Genomic DNA, 14155 nt, shown 5'->3' on the forward strand with positions numbered 1-14155 from the left:
TGTGACAGTGTTATACCAGGAGTCTGTTCCACAGCATCAGACACAAGCTGACCCAGATTTTTCGGTTCCTCTTTGGTGTGGATGCAGATGATCAAACAGTGATGATTAGTTTCAGTGTTACTGCATTGTTTCTCTATTCAAGAGTTTTATGGATTAATTGATTTACTTTATTATCCCAAAGGAAAATTGATTGCAGGGGCACAAAAATGTAATATGCAAAATGAAAAACACGCATTAAAAGAAAAAAATATCAACAGGGAAACAGAGACATAAGCCACACATGGCAAACAGTACACAATACAAAACATTTAAAAATGTTTTCATATTTTACCTCACTTCCATGGTGTAACCATTGAAGCCAAGGCAATTTGCAACAAAAGAAGAAATGGACCTAAAATGAGCAAAAAAATAGTAAAAAGTACAAAAAATGTTCCTGAAAATTAGTTTAATTAGATAAAAAACATAACAAAGAAAAGACCCTCGAAAGCATCCTTAAAAATTATAATAATTCTGTAGCATAATTTTAAATATGTTGAAATGATAGTTATAAAATTATATATAATTATAATTGTCAATCTGTGGGACACTTCTTACCTTGTTGCTGCTTTCCTTTTTCCCATGTTTCTGAATTCAAAGGTTTAAATACTTGTGAAAGCAGCACAAGAAAAGTTGCCTACTGATGTATACGTAATAAACGTTGAAAGTATGTTGTAGTTAAGGTGTCAAACTGAAAACAGCTAACAATAATAAAGAAAAAAATAACAACCTGCCCCCCTCCCAAAATCAACATTTTACATTTTTAATCCAATAAAAACACCATTTAGTACATAAAACGTAATACAAAGTGTAAGTGTTATGAAGTACATGTAATGATGATTTCCTTTAAGAACTATTTAAAGATTATGAGCTCTTGATAACGTGTACTCTATCATTCCATGTTTGTACACGGTGATATCTGAGCATGTTTTGTTTTGTAAAACGGAAGCTGAAGCTGATCGACCTGTCTAAAATGAATCTGTGAATTAAATATTAAAAAATTCCTAAAGGATGACGGTTTAGAGGAGGGTAAAAACATGTATTTACATATAAACACATATCTGATGAATATTTATGTCATATACAGAGAGAATGTTCAGTTTCCTGAAAAGTTGAACAGAGGCCTCATTAGAGGATGAGAGAAGCTAATCTTACATTAATAAAGTTTATTTAAGATTGGACGGGTATGAATCTGTCCGCATAATATTGACATAAATTAAATATGGATAAATCATGGAATAATATAAATTAAATATAAAACAAAAAAATTACAAAATTCCCTAGATTGCTGATGATCCCTGACGACAATTTTGTCACAAATAAAATTAATTGTTGTGTATAAAATATAATTATAAATGTGCCAAGACAAGCTACGACTGAACGTGAGGCCACTTTCACATTCATCTGCCTTATAGCTCTTTGATGTTAACCTGTGCTGAGGTCCATAATGCGTACTCGTCAGCTGTTAAAGTAACACAGGCTGCAGTGCTTTTTATTCATAGCACCAGATACTGAGAAAAAAACCTACGCAATCATTGGATTTCTGTGGAAATAACCCCTGTGGGCACAGAGCCGCCGTGCTCTGCTGTCTGGGCTCAGGCTACAGCGGCCCGCTGCCTGGCAGCTATTTCCATCAGCAGCAGCAGTCTGCTAACAGCTGCTCACTCAAGAACCATGTAATCTAGGAATTCACTACTCTGCTATTAGTAGAACACAATAGATCCCCGTTGCTATGAAAACTAGATAAAGCATGCAGAGCAGACGGGTGAGCAACATTAGCGTCGCTGCACTGAATCAAAATGAGGCAAACGGCATTATGGTTAAATCAGACAGGCCTGTGCAAATGTGGGTAATATGATAGAAGCTGGCTGCTGCATCTGCTGGTGTATAGTCCTCTACCTGAGAATTAAAGCTCATTGTGGATGTTTGTTTATCTCTTGGGGTTACCAATAATTGACTCTTCTTTCGCTAACTTTAAATTTAGGTATCAAACACTTCTTTTCCTGGATGCTGGTGAATTTTTGTGCACCAACTTTTCCTTTTCTGCATCAGTTTATGGCTAAAATGTCTTCAGTTTCATTAAAGTCGACATCCTCTGCTACTTTCATGTTTCTACTGGGGGAGGACAAATGCATGTTGTAAATATCTAAATATTGAAAAAGACGTGTTCTCTCCCTCTTGGTATCGATGTCTTTGCTTTTGTTGTTTGAATCATTTTTTTGGCTCTGGTGAAGACGCACCTGACGTCGAAATGTTAGTCGTCTAATTAATTTGTGTGCTCCAGTTAACTTTGGACCAAATCTCTGAGTTCTCTCCTGATACAAGATTGTTCTTCTCATACGAGCCTGTTGACCTTTTGAGGCGGTTGGTTTGCGTTTAACTTCATCTTTGCTAGCTGCGTGATTAGAAAAACGGTCAGTAGTTTATTTTCATGATTTAATTCACTGTAGAAGTGAGCGCAAATGTCAGCAAGACTCATAAAAGTGACTATTCTGATCATAGGTTTCACTATCTTCAGGGTTATCTCCTAAACTTGAGTTAGAATTCTAATTTGAATCATATCTATGCAAATATTTTCAGATAGAGGTCACTGCAGCAGAATATTACAGGCTCCATTACCTAATGTCAAATAATTTACGGGTCCTTGAAACGAACAAGCTTGAGAACTGCTGATATAGTTGATAAATTAATCAAGAGAAAAGTAGTTAGCAACGGTTTTGATAGTAAATTAATCATTTTAGTAAGAGTTGTTTAAGTATAAACATAGTCTGTTTCTAACCTCTGAAATTTGAAGATTTCCTGCTCGTCTATTTGGGTTTTGGACGGATGAAAGAAGGAATCTGGAGATGCCACCTTGGGGTTTGGGAAAGCATACAGAGCATTTTTCACTATTTTTCAAAACAAAATGGTTAATCAATTAACTAATAAAGGTACAGTCGTTAGTTTCAGCCCTAATATACATATTTATACTTAGATGTAGGGATGAGCGGGATTAGTGACCAGTCAATTAAATATTGCTACACTTTTTAGTCAGCACCAGAAATACTCGTCGGTTGAACAACTAAAATGAATCATTGCTATTTTATTCACCTAATGAAAATGTCTCAATCAGGTATGTTTCCAAGAGAATATTTCCAGTAGGTTTTTTTAAAATTTTTATTTAGTAAAGTCATGTTTTGTAGGATGATGTGCATTGTTCATGATGCACACTTTGCAGCAGCATTTAACATACAATCTGTTACTGGAAAAAGCATTTAATGATTTCAAATGGCTCTTACTGTATACACCAGATATTTTTTACAGACGATATTTAACATTATAGATTAAATTGCGCTCAATCTGGACTTTTTTATGAATGTTTTCTTACTTTTAGTCTAGTAAAATACTTTAAACTTATAATTAAACATCGGGGAAATAAGTCGTCAGGAACATTTCCACTTAAATAATCCTGCAGAAACTGTCATGGAAATCTGTAAAAAGATTTAGACTTCAGAAATTAATCAGTCCTTGTTTATCGTACAGTATGAATTCTGGCGGTTCCTCAAAATAATTACACAGATTAGTGCAGAAAAGCACATCTGCCAATTCAAAGAGCAGAGATAAACCATCAATTCAGAAAACAATTTATTAAGATGATGTCATGCTTGCAGGTGTACAATTTGACACAGTGCGTGGTCCTCGAAGACAGAAATAATTTAATCCAGAGACAACAGAGCGCCATCTTCTGGAATGTACCAAGGATGCAATAAACAATGAATTAACCCTTTGAAACCTGACAAAACTGGTTTTATTTCTTTCAAAGACACGTGGAGAGGGCAATGAGCAGCTTAACAAGACACGGCCCAAAATTCTCAAGAAATTAGTAAAACGTACAATTTTACAATTACCTGGAAACAAAAAAGGCAAATAAAACTTGGACAAGGTGATCAAAAATTAGAATAATTCTGTAACATAATTAATACATGTAATTATAATAATTTCTTATAGTTTTTCCCTTTTTGTTTTTCTCCAGCTTTTTTTTTAACTTTATAAATCAACTGTTTTTTTGTCATTGGTCAAACATTTCTCACAAAAATTGCTGACTGCTTTTTTCCCATGTGTTTGAGAGAAATTGCACCATTTTTGTCAGGTATCAAAGGGTAACATAGCCTCTGAATGCAGCACAAGAAAACTGAAGTCGATCCGTTAAAGGATTTATCTTTAATAGCTGTAACATTCGTGTGTTTTACAAATCCTGTCACTTTTGTTTTTCACTGTACATTTAGATAACTCAGAACTCCTCTCCCTGATTAATATGCCAACAGAAACAACCCTTTTCCCAGAGTTTAACTAAAAATGTGTGGAAATGGAAGAAAATATGGAGCGATAAAATATAACTGGGGTTTCGGCATGACGTTAACCAGTTATCAGGTCATTTAGTCAGTTCATTTTTTCCTCTTGATATCTCTCATGTCAGTCTTAACAAAATATGGCCCAAAAATAAGCAAGAAATTAGAAAGGGTTAAAACATTCCTGTGATAAACAAAAGAGAAAAGTCAAAAACAAGATAATGACCCAAAAAGTGCTGAAAATGTAAAAAGTGCTGAAAATGTTAAAAAAAAAATCTTTTTCTATACTGTAATTTTAAATTATTATATTTTTGTTGTCTGTACATTTTCCCTAGTTTATTATTATTTTTTTTATATAATTTTATAATAATACCACCTCCCCTTTGATTAAAAAAAAACAATATCACATTTTCAGGTCATTTGTGGGACATTTCTTTCTGGTTGCCTTTTCTCTATTTTTTAAAGAAATTAAGCCAGTTTTGTGAGGTATCAAACAGTAAAATAGCCTCTGAAAGAAATCTGAATGCAGCACAAGAAAACTGATGCCGATCCATTAAAGGATTTATCTTTAATAGCTGCAACATTCGCGTGTTTTACAAATCCTGTCACTTTTGTTTTTTTTCACTGTACATTTAGATAACTCAGAACTCCTCTCCCTGATTAATATGCCAACAGAAACAACCCTTTTCCCAGAGTTTAACTAAAAATGTGTGGAAATGGAAGAAAATATGGAGCGATAAAATATAACTGGGGTTATCAGGTCATTTAGTCCTTTCGTGTGATGCCGGCAGTTTATTTTTCCTCTTGATATCCCTCAGTGTTCATGTCATTCAGGCCGAGGTCTTCGTTCTGCTCAAACGTGCGGGTGTACTTCTCGATGGTTATCTCAGGATCCGGCTCTGGTGCGTACACGTTCTGCAGATAGCTGTTCCCCGCTGGGTCGTCCAGGATGATGTGGACGTCCATCTCTCCAGCTATGATCTTCTCTATCTTCTCCCCAAACGCATACAGCTTCTGCACCTTATCCGCTATGCCGCTGTCTCCGCTGACGAAGGGGTTTTTGGACACGATCAGGTCCTTGATGTCTCTCAGCAGCCCCTCCAGGGTGGTGAACTTCCCACCCACCGCCGCCATCCCCAGCTCGAACTCCAGCTCCGGGATGATGACGGAGCAGGTCTCGGACTTGAGGACGTCCCGGGACATGTCTGAAGCGTCGGTGACGTGCAGGGTGACCCTGGTGCCCTTGTCCTCCGTGCCCCCGCCTGATTTGACCTCGTTGGTCCTGTGGCCGCAGCTGTCGCAGTTGGTGGCCATGATGATGACCTCCTTGAAGTGAGGGATCTGGACCAGCTTCATGTTGGTGGAGGAGGGGGCGTTGCACTCGGGGCAGTTGGTGTTGAAAGCCAAAACCTCATTTCTCATGTCCTCGATGCTGTTGCCAGCCGGTTCCTCATCCAGAGCGTCATCTGCCCTCAGACCGAGCTGGACGTCCTGCTGGATCGTCCGATTGAAAAAGGACACAGTGAGGGCTTCATCTTTTTGGGGGGCGACTGGGTTTTCCACAAAACTGTTCCCAGATGGATCCTCGATCACCACGGTGAACTCCTCGTCGACCTCTTTTAACTTCTTGAGCTTCTGGATGAACTCCTCGATCCTGTCAGCCACCTCAGCGTCAGCTGCTCTCCTGGCAGGCTGGTCCTGCTCCAGTCCCGCAACTGCTCGGTCCAGCACGCCCTCAATGGTGGAAAGTGCACCTTTCTGTGTGAATGGAGGGATCTCAAAATCCAGCTCGGGGATCCTGGTGGTCGCGCTGTCTGCTTTCACAACCTCTCTGTTCAAGTCCTGCTTTGTTTTGACTTTGAGTGTGTAGCAGACGCCCTGGTCCTGGATCCGGCCCGCGGACTGGATCTCGGTGTTGGACCAGCTGCAGTTGGCGCAGCTGAAAGAGCTCACGATGACTTCTTTAAAGAAAGGTATTTTGGTGAGGAGTAAACGTGTCATACCGTTCTGGTAGCAGTTCATACACAGACTCTCGATCTCAGTCGGCTGCCAGTCGTCGCTATCCGCGCTGAGATCCTTGAAGAGGTTTTCCCCTTTCACATTTTCCTCCGAAATAACAGACATTTTCACGACCACTGTGTTTCACCTCGGAGGACAAAGTGAACAAAAGCGCTGCCGCTCCTCCTTCAGAGGTGTCTGGAAGTTTCTAGATAACCGCCCGCCGAGCCTCACTGAGAGCACACGCTTAATGTGCTCACCGTGCTGCTCAGCACTTCCGTGTTCTCTTCTTCCGTGGTCATGTGTCTTTGACGTCACTACCGCCCTCCTCAGGTTATGTGTAGTACTGCAGACAGTCTGACTGAGTGTACTTTTATTTGTACCTTTTTACCACTGTTTTTGTTATATTTTGTTTTGTTTCTTCTTTTTTTTTTCTCGTGTGTAAATTTGAATGTCTCATTTTTATCATTTATATACCACATTTGTACTTGATTTTTATTTTTTTATGTTTTGTATATTTTCTGTTTGTCAAGTTTAAAAAAAAAGTAGTACAGCAGACAGTCTGACTGTACTTTTACATTCCCTGTTCATTTTATTGTATTCATTTATATTTTCATATATATTTTGTTGGGTTTTTCTGTAAATTGTCCTATTATCTTGTGTGTTTATTTGTCTATCATTTTTATCATTTGTTAATCGTATTTTCCTTGAATCTTTCAGATATAATGGTTTGTTTATTTTTTTCATCTGCGCTGTACCTTTTACCTGAAGTAAAAGCTCAGTTTTTCAGACAGTATTTCCAATAAGGTTAAAGAAGGCAACTCATTATTTTACATTAAATATATCCTGCTAATTGTCTTATTGCTGGGTTTAAAGACACTTAACTAAACTACACTATTTTAATATTATAGTTAAAGCTACAATAAAAAGGGTTAAATACATGTATATTACTATTATTACTGGTATTATGATCTTGAAGTATAACACAGACACTTGCCAGTACAGATAGTTTGGTGATAAATGTTCTGTTTTTGAATGTGTGTCTTTGCCACAGTTACCCGTCTATAGTGAAAGGGAATAGCTCGCTCCCTCCAGAGGACCGTCTGCTGAAGTTCCTGGTTGACAACAATGCAGATGCTGAGGAGACGGTGCAGTGCGCCAACTGTGACCAGGAAAGTAACAAAAAGGTACAAATTGATGGACAGACCCAAATCAATATTCACATTTTATAGTGCAGGTCAACCATAAATTGGGCCTACATTATAAAAAAACATTCTGATCTGTGCAAAACTGTAGAGACATAATAACATCATAGACAGATAGTGAACACAGGCATTAATCAAAACACACTTATATAATATGAAAGCTTTACAAGGAGGTGTTGGTGACTCACAATAACACAGAGAAAGAGAAAAAAATGACTCAAATCCCAGAAAAAATGTCAGAGAAGACATCAGTACTGCAGAGAGCACGAGTCCTGCAGCGCTCAACGATGTGAATTCCTAAAAATGTAATTATGGCTGGAAATGTAATACATTTGCACTTAACCTGATTAACCCAATAATGTAATAGGTTGTCCAATGATGTAATGAAATATCCAAGAAACAGAGCATACATTTTCCCCCCATTATTACATCATCTGTCGCAATTATTACATCATCATTTTGGGAAAAACCTGAATAGTATTATATTAGTTTATTTTTTATGTAAAGTGTGCAATTATACAAAAAGTTTAACACTGTCAGTGTTTGTTTGTATAGAAATGAGTCAATCGCAGTGAAAATTGGTGTTCATCTCAGTGTTCAAATCCCTTGCTGCCACAGTGTCTTCTTTCATACTACCACCTGGGGGCGTCAAAGTGTGAATTTTTAAAATTGCACACATTGTACCTTTGAGAAAGGTGTATTTTTCATCAAATATGACTTTGTGCAGCTTTAAACAATGTAAGTCTTGCTCTACTTTAATTGCTTTTCTTCTGTTTTTTTTTGTCTTTGTTCAGGACGCAGGGGTGATGTACTACTGTAACACTTGCAGCCAGCCACTTTGCAGCGCCTGCAGGGAGTTGACTCACAAGGCCAGAATGTTTTCCCACCATGAGATTGTATCCCTGGCCAAACGCACACGAGCCAAACACAGGAAGTGCTGTGAGTGCCACCTGTAATTTACTCAAGAAGAACAACCCGCCAACAAGGCACCGGTGCAGAAGCATGTTGCTCCGCCTGTGCTCTGCTTACATTTCCCAAGCAGTGAAGACACAACATTGACACTTTATGCTAGACTTAATTAGCCAACCTGTGTTTATATATTCTGAAGGCTCTTGTGTTTGCATATCACAAACATGCTGGTATTAACTCTCACGCTCCTGTGGGCCAAGGTTAAAAGGCGTCTCTGTCTCCGCAGCTCTCCACGAGGAGCCCTACATCCTGTTCTCAACAGAGAATAAGTCCATGCTTTGCATCAAGTGCTTCAGAGACATGCAAGTGTGAGTGAATACACGACACAAGATGCACGGCTGTCAGAAGTCCTCCTCCTCTCCACGCACATTAAACGAGGTGTTGTTTGTTTACCACAGGGAGAGTCGGACTCACTGCATTGATATTGAAACAGCTTACGTGCAGGGCTGTGAGATGTTGGACCAGGCTGTGCTGGTGAGAGAGTCGAGTCTGTTCATCTACACATTTGGCATCATGAATAATTCAAGCACTCAGCGGCGGTGATGATATTGTGAGATGCAGTGCAGGTGTACTCAGAATTTGTGTAGCTCATTACAATGCAATTTGAATACATAAACATATAAATGAGGACTATTTTTTGGTGATATTTTGAGCTTTGCTGAATGAACTGGGGTCACATCCAAAAACTTAAAAACAAAAGCTGTCATTTTACTTTTATTTTATGTAGTTTTGCACCACAGCATATGGTTATTTATATGATATGAGTGATGTAACATAAGTAGTTCTGCTTTGGGTGCTCTGACTCAAAACTTTACAAAGGATTTTAATGATAATTGCATGAGCAATATAGCAAAATAGCCTCAATGATGCTCGCAAGCTTGAAGTTGTGATGCTGTGATGACAAATGGCCGTGCAGTCGTCTATGTGGCCTTCTCTCTGACAGCAAACCTCCATCTGTAGGTGGTGAAGGAGCTGCAGACTTCGGCTCGAGAGGCGATCGTTCTGCTGAGAGCGATGATCGGGGAAGTGTGTCTGAATGTGGAGGAAGAGGAGAGTGCAATCTGTACTCTGTTCAACAGCTTGCAGGTTATATAATGATCCTGATGTGATTTATTTTCTCAACTTGTTGTTTTTTTATCACCTAATCACTCATTGAAAAGACGAGCTCCTGCATGCTGACTTGAAACCACAAATTTCTCTAAATGGACAGTGTTTTGATTCCAGTTGAGTCCTTGTCAGGTCAAAATGTTTAAAAAAGGGCACCACACACTTACACAACGCATTCGGAGAGTATTCACACCCCTACATTTTTCTCACATTATGTTATGTTGCAGCTCTATGATAAAATTGTTTATTGTTTATTGTTTAAATTTTGATTTTTTTCAGTCTGCTAGTGTTGTAGTACCCGAGATCAGTATCGGGACCACTTTCTGAAGGTCTCAGTCTCAGGTCACACTCACCCAAATGTTTTACTTGGTCTTGTCTCGGTCTCAAACAAAGAGGACTTTTTTATTTCATGGCCTAGCAACTGAGGGGATGTTATTAAATGTCCTGTTTTCCTGTTCAAAGAGGAGTGTTTCATAAAGATGGCAAAGTTCTTTCAGCTCCGTAGCAGCTCTTTGCTCATAAAAACAAAGGAAAATCCCCACACATAAAACCAACCCTGAAATGCCTTTTGATCATTTTTTCATCAAGACATTTCTCCCTGTACACTTAAAGGTACGCGCATACTGTGTGCCAATAAAAAAAAGGTGACTGAAGAAGAATCTTCATTTGTTTTCTGTGGGTATTTTTATGGAAAAGTGGATCTTTAAGATTAATTTTAGGAGTGCCTCTTGTTTACGTGTTCCACATTTTGTCCTAAGTGTGTCATGCAGTGAGGGACTCACCTTGATTTGGTTTTGATGTGGTCTCTGTTTAGGTGGTCTTGACCACAACATTGCAGTCATACTTCAGTACTCCATAATGACAGAGAGAAAACAAGATTTTACACTTTTTTTTGTTTCAAATTTATCAAAAAGAAAAAAATGAAATATCACAATGACATAAGTATTTGGACCCTTTCCTATGACCACTGGAAATTTGTCCATTTCTCTTGATCTGGTTTTGGCACCTTGATTTTGTTCACCTGTGGTAAATTTAGCTGATTGGAGCTGACTTGGAAAGGCACACACACAAGATCTCATGATTGACGATGCATATCAGAACAAAAACCAAACCATGAGGTCAAAAGATCAAATCATTGTCCATTCAAAAAATATCTTCCAAAAACTTTGTGTCTAAATGTGACGTATGGACAGTATAACTATGCTCCTTCTAGTGTATCTCAAAGAAATACCTCACCCACAAAATGATAATTAAATAAATTACTTGTCCCGTGTTAGGTAAATTCTTGAAAAAACTGTTTTTCTTGCTTGCCCTTATTGTAAACGAAGAATCCAAAACCAGAGAAAATTCTTTATGAAGTGAAGCAATGGGGTCCACACTTTACAATAGCAAAATTATATCAAAACATCCATTTACAAACTCTCCCACAATTTCCAAAAACTGGTAACTACATACCAGTTGTATGCATGTGCAAGTGGGTGCATTTCAACTCTGCTCGTGCATTCGATTGTGCATTGTTCAAGCACAGGTGTGCTACCTGTCCGTGCATTAGATATGCAGATGTGTTTTATATATTATGTTTTAGTGAAAATACATGTATTTGGGAACTACTGAGTGCATAACGGGATAAATAGGGCTGGGATTATACAGCACGAGTTGTGTGAGAATTTGTAAACAGTGGTTTTGATATTATAATGGTTGTTGAACATGTTTCCCCTTTAATTAAATCAATGAAGAATTTGAAGGTTACATTTGATGAGTAATTGATACACAAATTGACATTTTGTGGGCAAAGTATTCCTTTAATATTTCCACTAACTATTAGAAGCATTACTATCATTTCAAACAGCTGGTGAGGTAGCAAATACATTTTGGAGTTTTTATCTGACAGTCCTGTGGTGTAAATATTTGATAAATTATTAAATGTCGACATCAGTCACTGTCAAATCATGTCTCTGAAAGTTAGAAATAAAATTAAGATTAAAACGCTCCATCTGACATCATTAGCACTGCTTGGCCACAGGAGGTCTCTGTTGGCCTAACTGTGAGAAAAGAGGGTTTTTTTCTGCATAATGAACAATCAAAGAGAGCAGACACCACACTGTGGATTTTACACCTATTTTTTTCCTCCACAATCTTGAAAATTCATTAGGTATTTAAGAGCTTGAGGCGATTTTCACAGCAGTGTAAGGAATAACAATGTCTGTTTTTTCTGTTCTTATCTGACAGGAAAAACTAGCAGAGAGGAAGAAGATTCTGCTGAAAGCAGCTCAGAGGTAAAATTAAATATATAAAGATTTAAACTTCTTTTGTGAAAATGCTCTTTTGTTGCCTTAAAGCTTGTGTTATAATATTTACCTAATTGAAAGCTATTTTCCTGCTGTCATTGGATCTCTTGATAGTTTTTCCATTGTATGTCACTTTATTGTACTTGAGGTGATGAATAGCAGCACCCTGTTTGCTCTGCAATAATCTCTTTCCTCACCAAACACATTTTCTTGGGTGATTTTCTTTTCAACAAAGCATGGTACTGAATTAAAACCACCTCAGCAGGATTACAGATTTAAAGCCAGTGGTTGCAGCATGTGCCTGGATCCAATCAATGGGAAGGTAGTCAGCTGAAAAGTATCGGTGCACAAATACACAGTATGTGAATTATAGACTTTCTCGTGTCCATAATATCAATAATAGCTGCAGTAAAACCTGGATGAGTTTCCTCCACTTTAAATAAAAACAGAGCACCTTTGGCACCTACTGTCTGAACTGCCGAAACACCAGCGACTTGTGTTTGCTGCAGCACCCATTAATGTGCTGTTCAACACAATATATCGTCCTGAGAAGAGAAGCATAGTTTTTTTTTGTAGCAGCCTGCCATGATGTTACTTACTTTGCAGCTGCTTGCTTGTGCAGAAACAAAACTGTAAAGCGGTAAAAATTAAGAAATTACTTTGTAGAAGCATGATGACAGCCACCCAAACTATTAAATTAGTATTACCTCACAAGCATCCAGCCACTGAAATAATTACAACATCCCCACCACAGTCATTAAAGTTTGATTTAATGTCATTCTGGGTTTGAAACTAATTAGTCTCTAAAATCAAATTATAGCACATCAGTTCAATTATATGCGAGATTAATGACTAATCACTGGCATATACGGTGCATGAAAACATATGCAGAGATTAAAAAAGTGAGTTTTATCTGCAAAATGCCATTTTCCAGTTTTCACAAGAAAATATCTGAATTATTTCTGAGCACTTCTCTTTTTCGGCGTGCGCTCCAAGTGATTGAATGAGAACAATTTTGTGCATGTGCGAGAGTGTATCGGGTTGCACTCTGTGGGGATCTTTAATGAGATTTTTTTTGTGTCCTCCATCTCTCTCTCTCGCTCTCCATTGCCTGGAAGCCGTCCAGTGGCTGGGTTCCCGGAAGGGTGTTAAAGGCTATTTATGTCAGGCTTTGTGTGTCCGGCCCTGCGTCTGTGCATGTGTATGTGTGTTACAGACAGAGAAGACAGATAGATTAGCTTCTGGAAATATGGAGGATGTTTTTTGTGGTTGCACTATCTGAGCTGAATCCTCTGAGTATTTCGGCAGGCATGTATGTGAAGGTGTAGCGTTACATGTTTGTGTGTGTGTGTGTGTGTGTGTGTGTGTGTGTGTTTGCAGTCAACACGAGGAGAAGGAGAAAGCACTAAAGGAGCAGCTCTCACACCTTACTGCCCTCCTACCAACACTGCAGGTAGAGTAAGATAAATCACACAATGAATCTGAGGAGTTGTGGGAGGATTAATGGGCCACGAAAGAAGAGAAAACAAAGTTCTGACGCACAAATTTGTGTTCAGTTTTAAAACTTTTCCTTAATCTTTGCTTTTTTTGAGTGAAATATCCATAATAACTCAGCCTTTTAGGGCCCTGATTGTTTAAATTAAATCAACTGAGAAAAATCTTGATCCACAACAGTACCTCCAGCTGCCAGTAGTCGAGTACGATGTAGCATAAAGTGGAAATGCCCAAGTAAAGTACAAGTACCAGAAAACTGTACTTGAGTAAATGTAGTTACTTTCCACCACTGCCTGCACTTCTATATGCTAATGGGCAATGAAGATGATTATTCTTTTTTATTTATTTATTTTTTTAAGATTATTTTTTGGGATTTTTTGCCTTTATTTGGACAGGACAGCTAAAGCGTGAAAGGGAGAGAGGGGTTGACAAGCAGCAAAGGACTGAGGCTGGAATCGAACCTGCGGCTGCTGCAGTGCCCGCTCTACCAACTGAGCCTCAGGGCGCCCCTGGAGATGATTATTGTTATCATATTAAGCATGCAGTTAGTTTTAGGATGGATTTAAAGGGACAGTACACCCCAAAATTAAAATGATATTTTTACTCTCACCTGCAGCACTGTTTATCAGTCTAGGTTGTTTTGTTGCAGAGTGTCGGAGATATCCACCATAGAGATGTCTGCCTTCTCTTTAATGAAATGGACCTAGATGGCACTTGGCTTGTGGTCCTC

The 14155-nt window shown here is 38.4% G+C and overlaps 2 protein-coding genes across 4 annotated transcripts in view; one reads left to right on the top strand and one right to left on the bottom strand.

The window, feature by feature from the left end:
* Positions 1-14155, top strand: part of rnf207a (ring finger protein 207a) — a 29932-nt gene that overhangs the window by 2308 nt on the left and 13469 nt on the right. For all 3 annotated transcript variants that reach the window (XM_042509464.1, XM_042509456.1, XM_042509473.1), the window contains 7 exons: positions 7417-7549; positions 8362-8506; positions 8763-8844; positions 8935-9010; positions 9497-9622; positions 11873-11919; positions 13312-13384. In XM_042509464.1, the coding sequence (XP_042365398.1) occupies positions 7417-7549; positions 8362-8506; positions 8763-8844; positions 8935-9010; positions 9497-9622; positions 11873-11919; positions 13312-13384 (682 nt within the window). The remainder of the gene's footprint in view (positions 1-7416; positions 7550-8361; positions 8507-8762; positions 8845-8934; positions 9011-9496; positions 9623-11872; positions 11920-13311; positions 13385-14155) is intronic.
* On the bottom strand, positions 4835-6619 carry zpr1 (ZPR1 zinc finger). Its single transcript, XM_042509485.1, has one exon. It carries the CDS (start codon positions 6486-6488, stop codon positions 5157-5159), a length of 1332 nt encoding a protein of 443 aa, XP_042365419.1. The 5' UTR covers positions 6489-6619; the 3' UTR covers positions 4835-5156.

Source organism: Plectropomus leopardus, chromosome 2, assembly GCF_008729295.1.
Source record: "Plectropomus leopardus isolate mb chromosome 2, YSFRI_Pleo_2.0, whole genome shotgun sequence".
NCBI classification, from domain to species: Eukaryota; Metazoa; Chordata; class Actinopteri; order Perciformes; family Serranidae; genus Plectropomus; species Plectropomus leopardus.

Coding starts and splice junctions, on each gene's coding strand:
- zpr1 (XM_042509485.1), bottom strand. CDS start 6,488: ATGTCTGTTATTTCGGAGGAAAATGTGAAAGGGGAAAACCTCTTCAAG.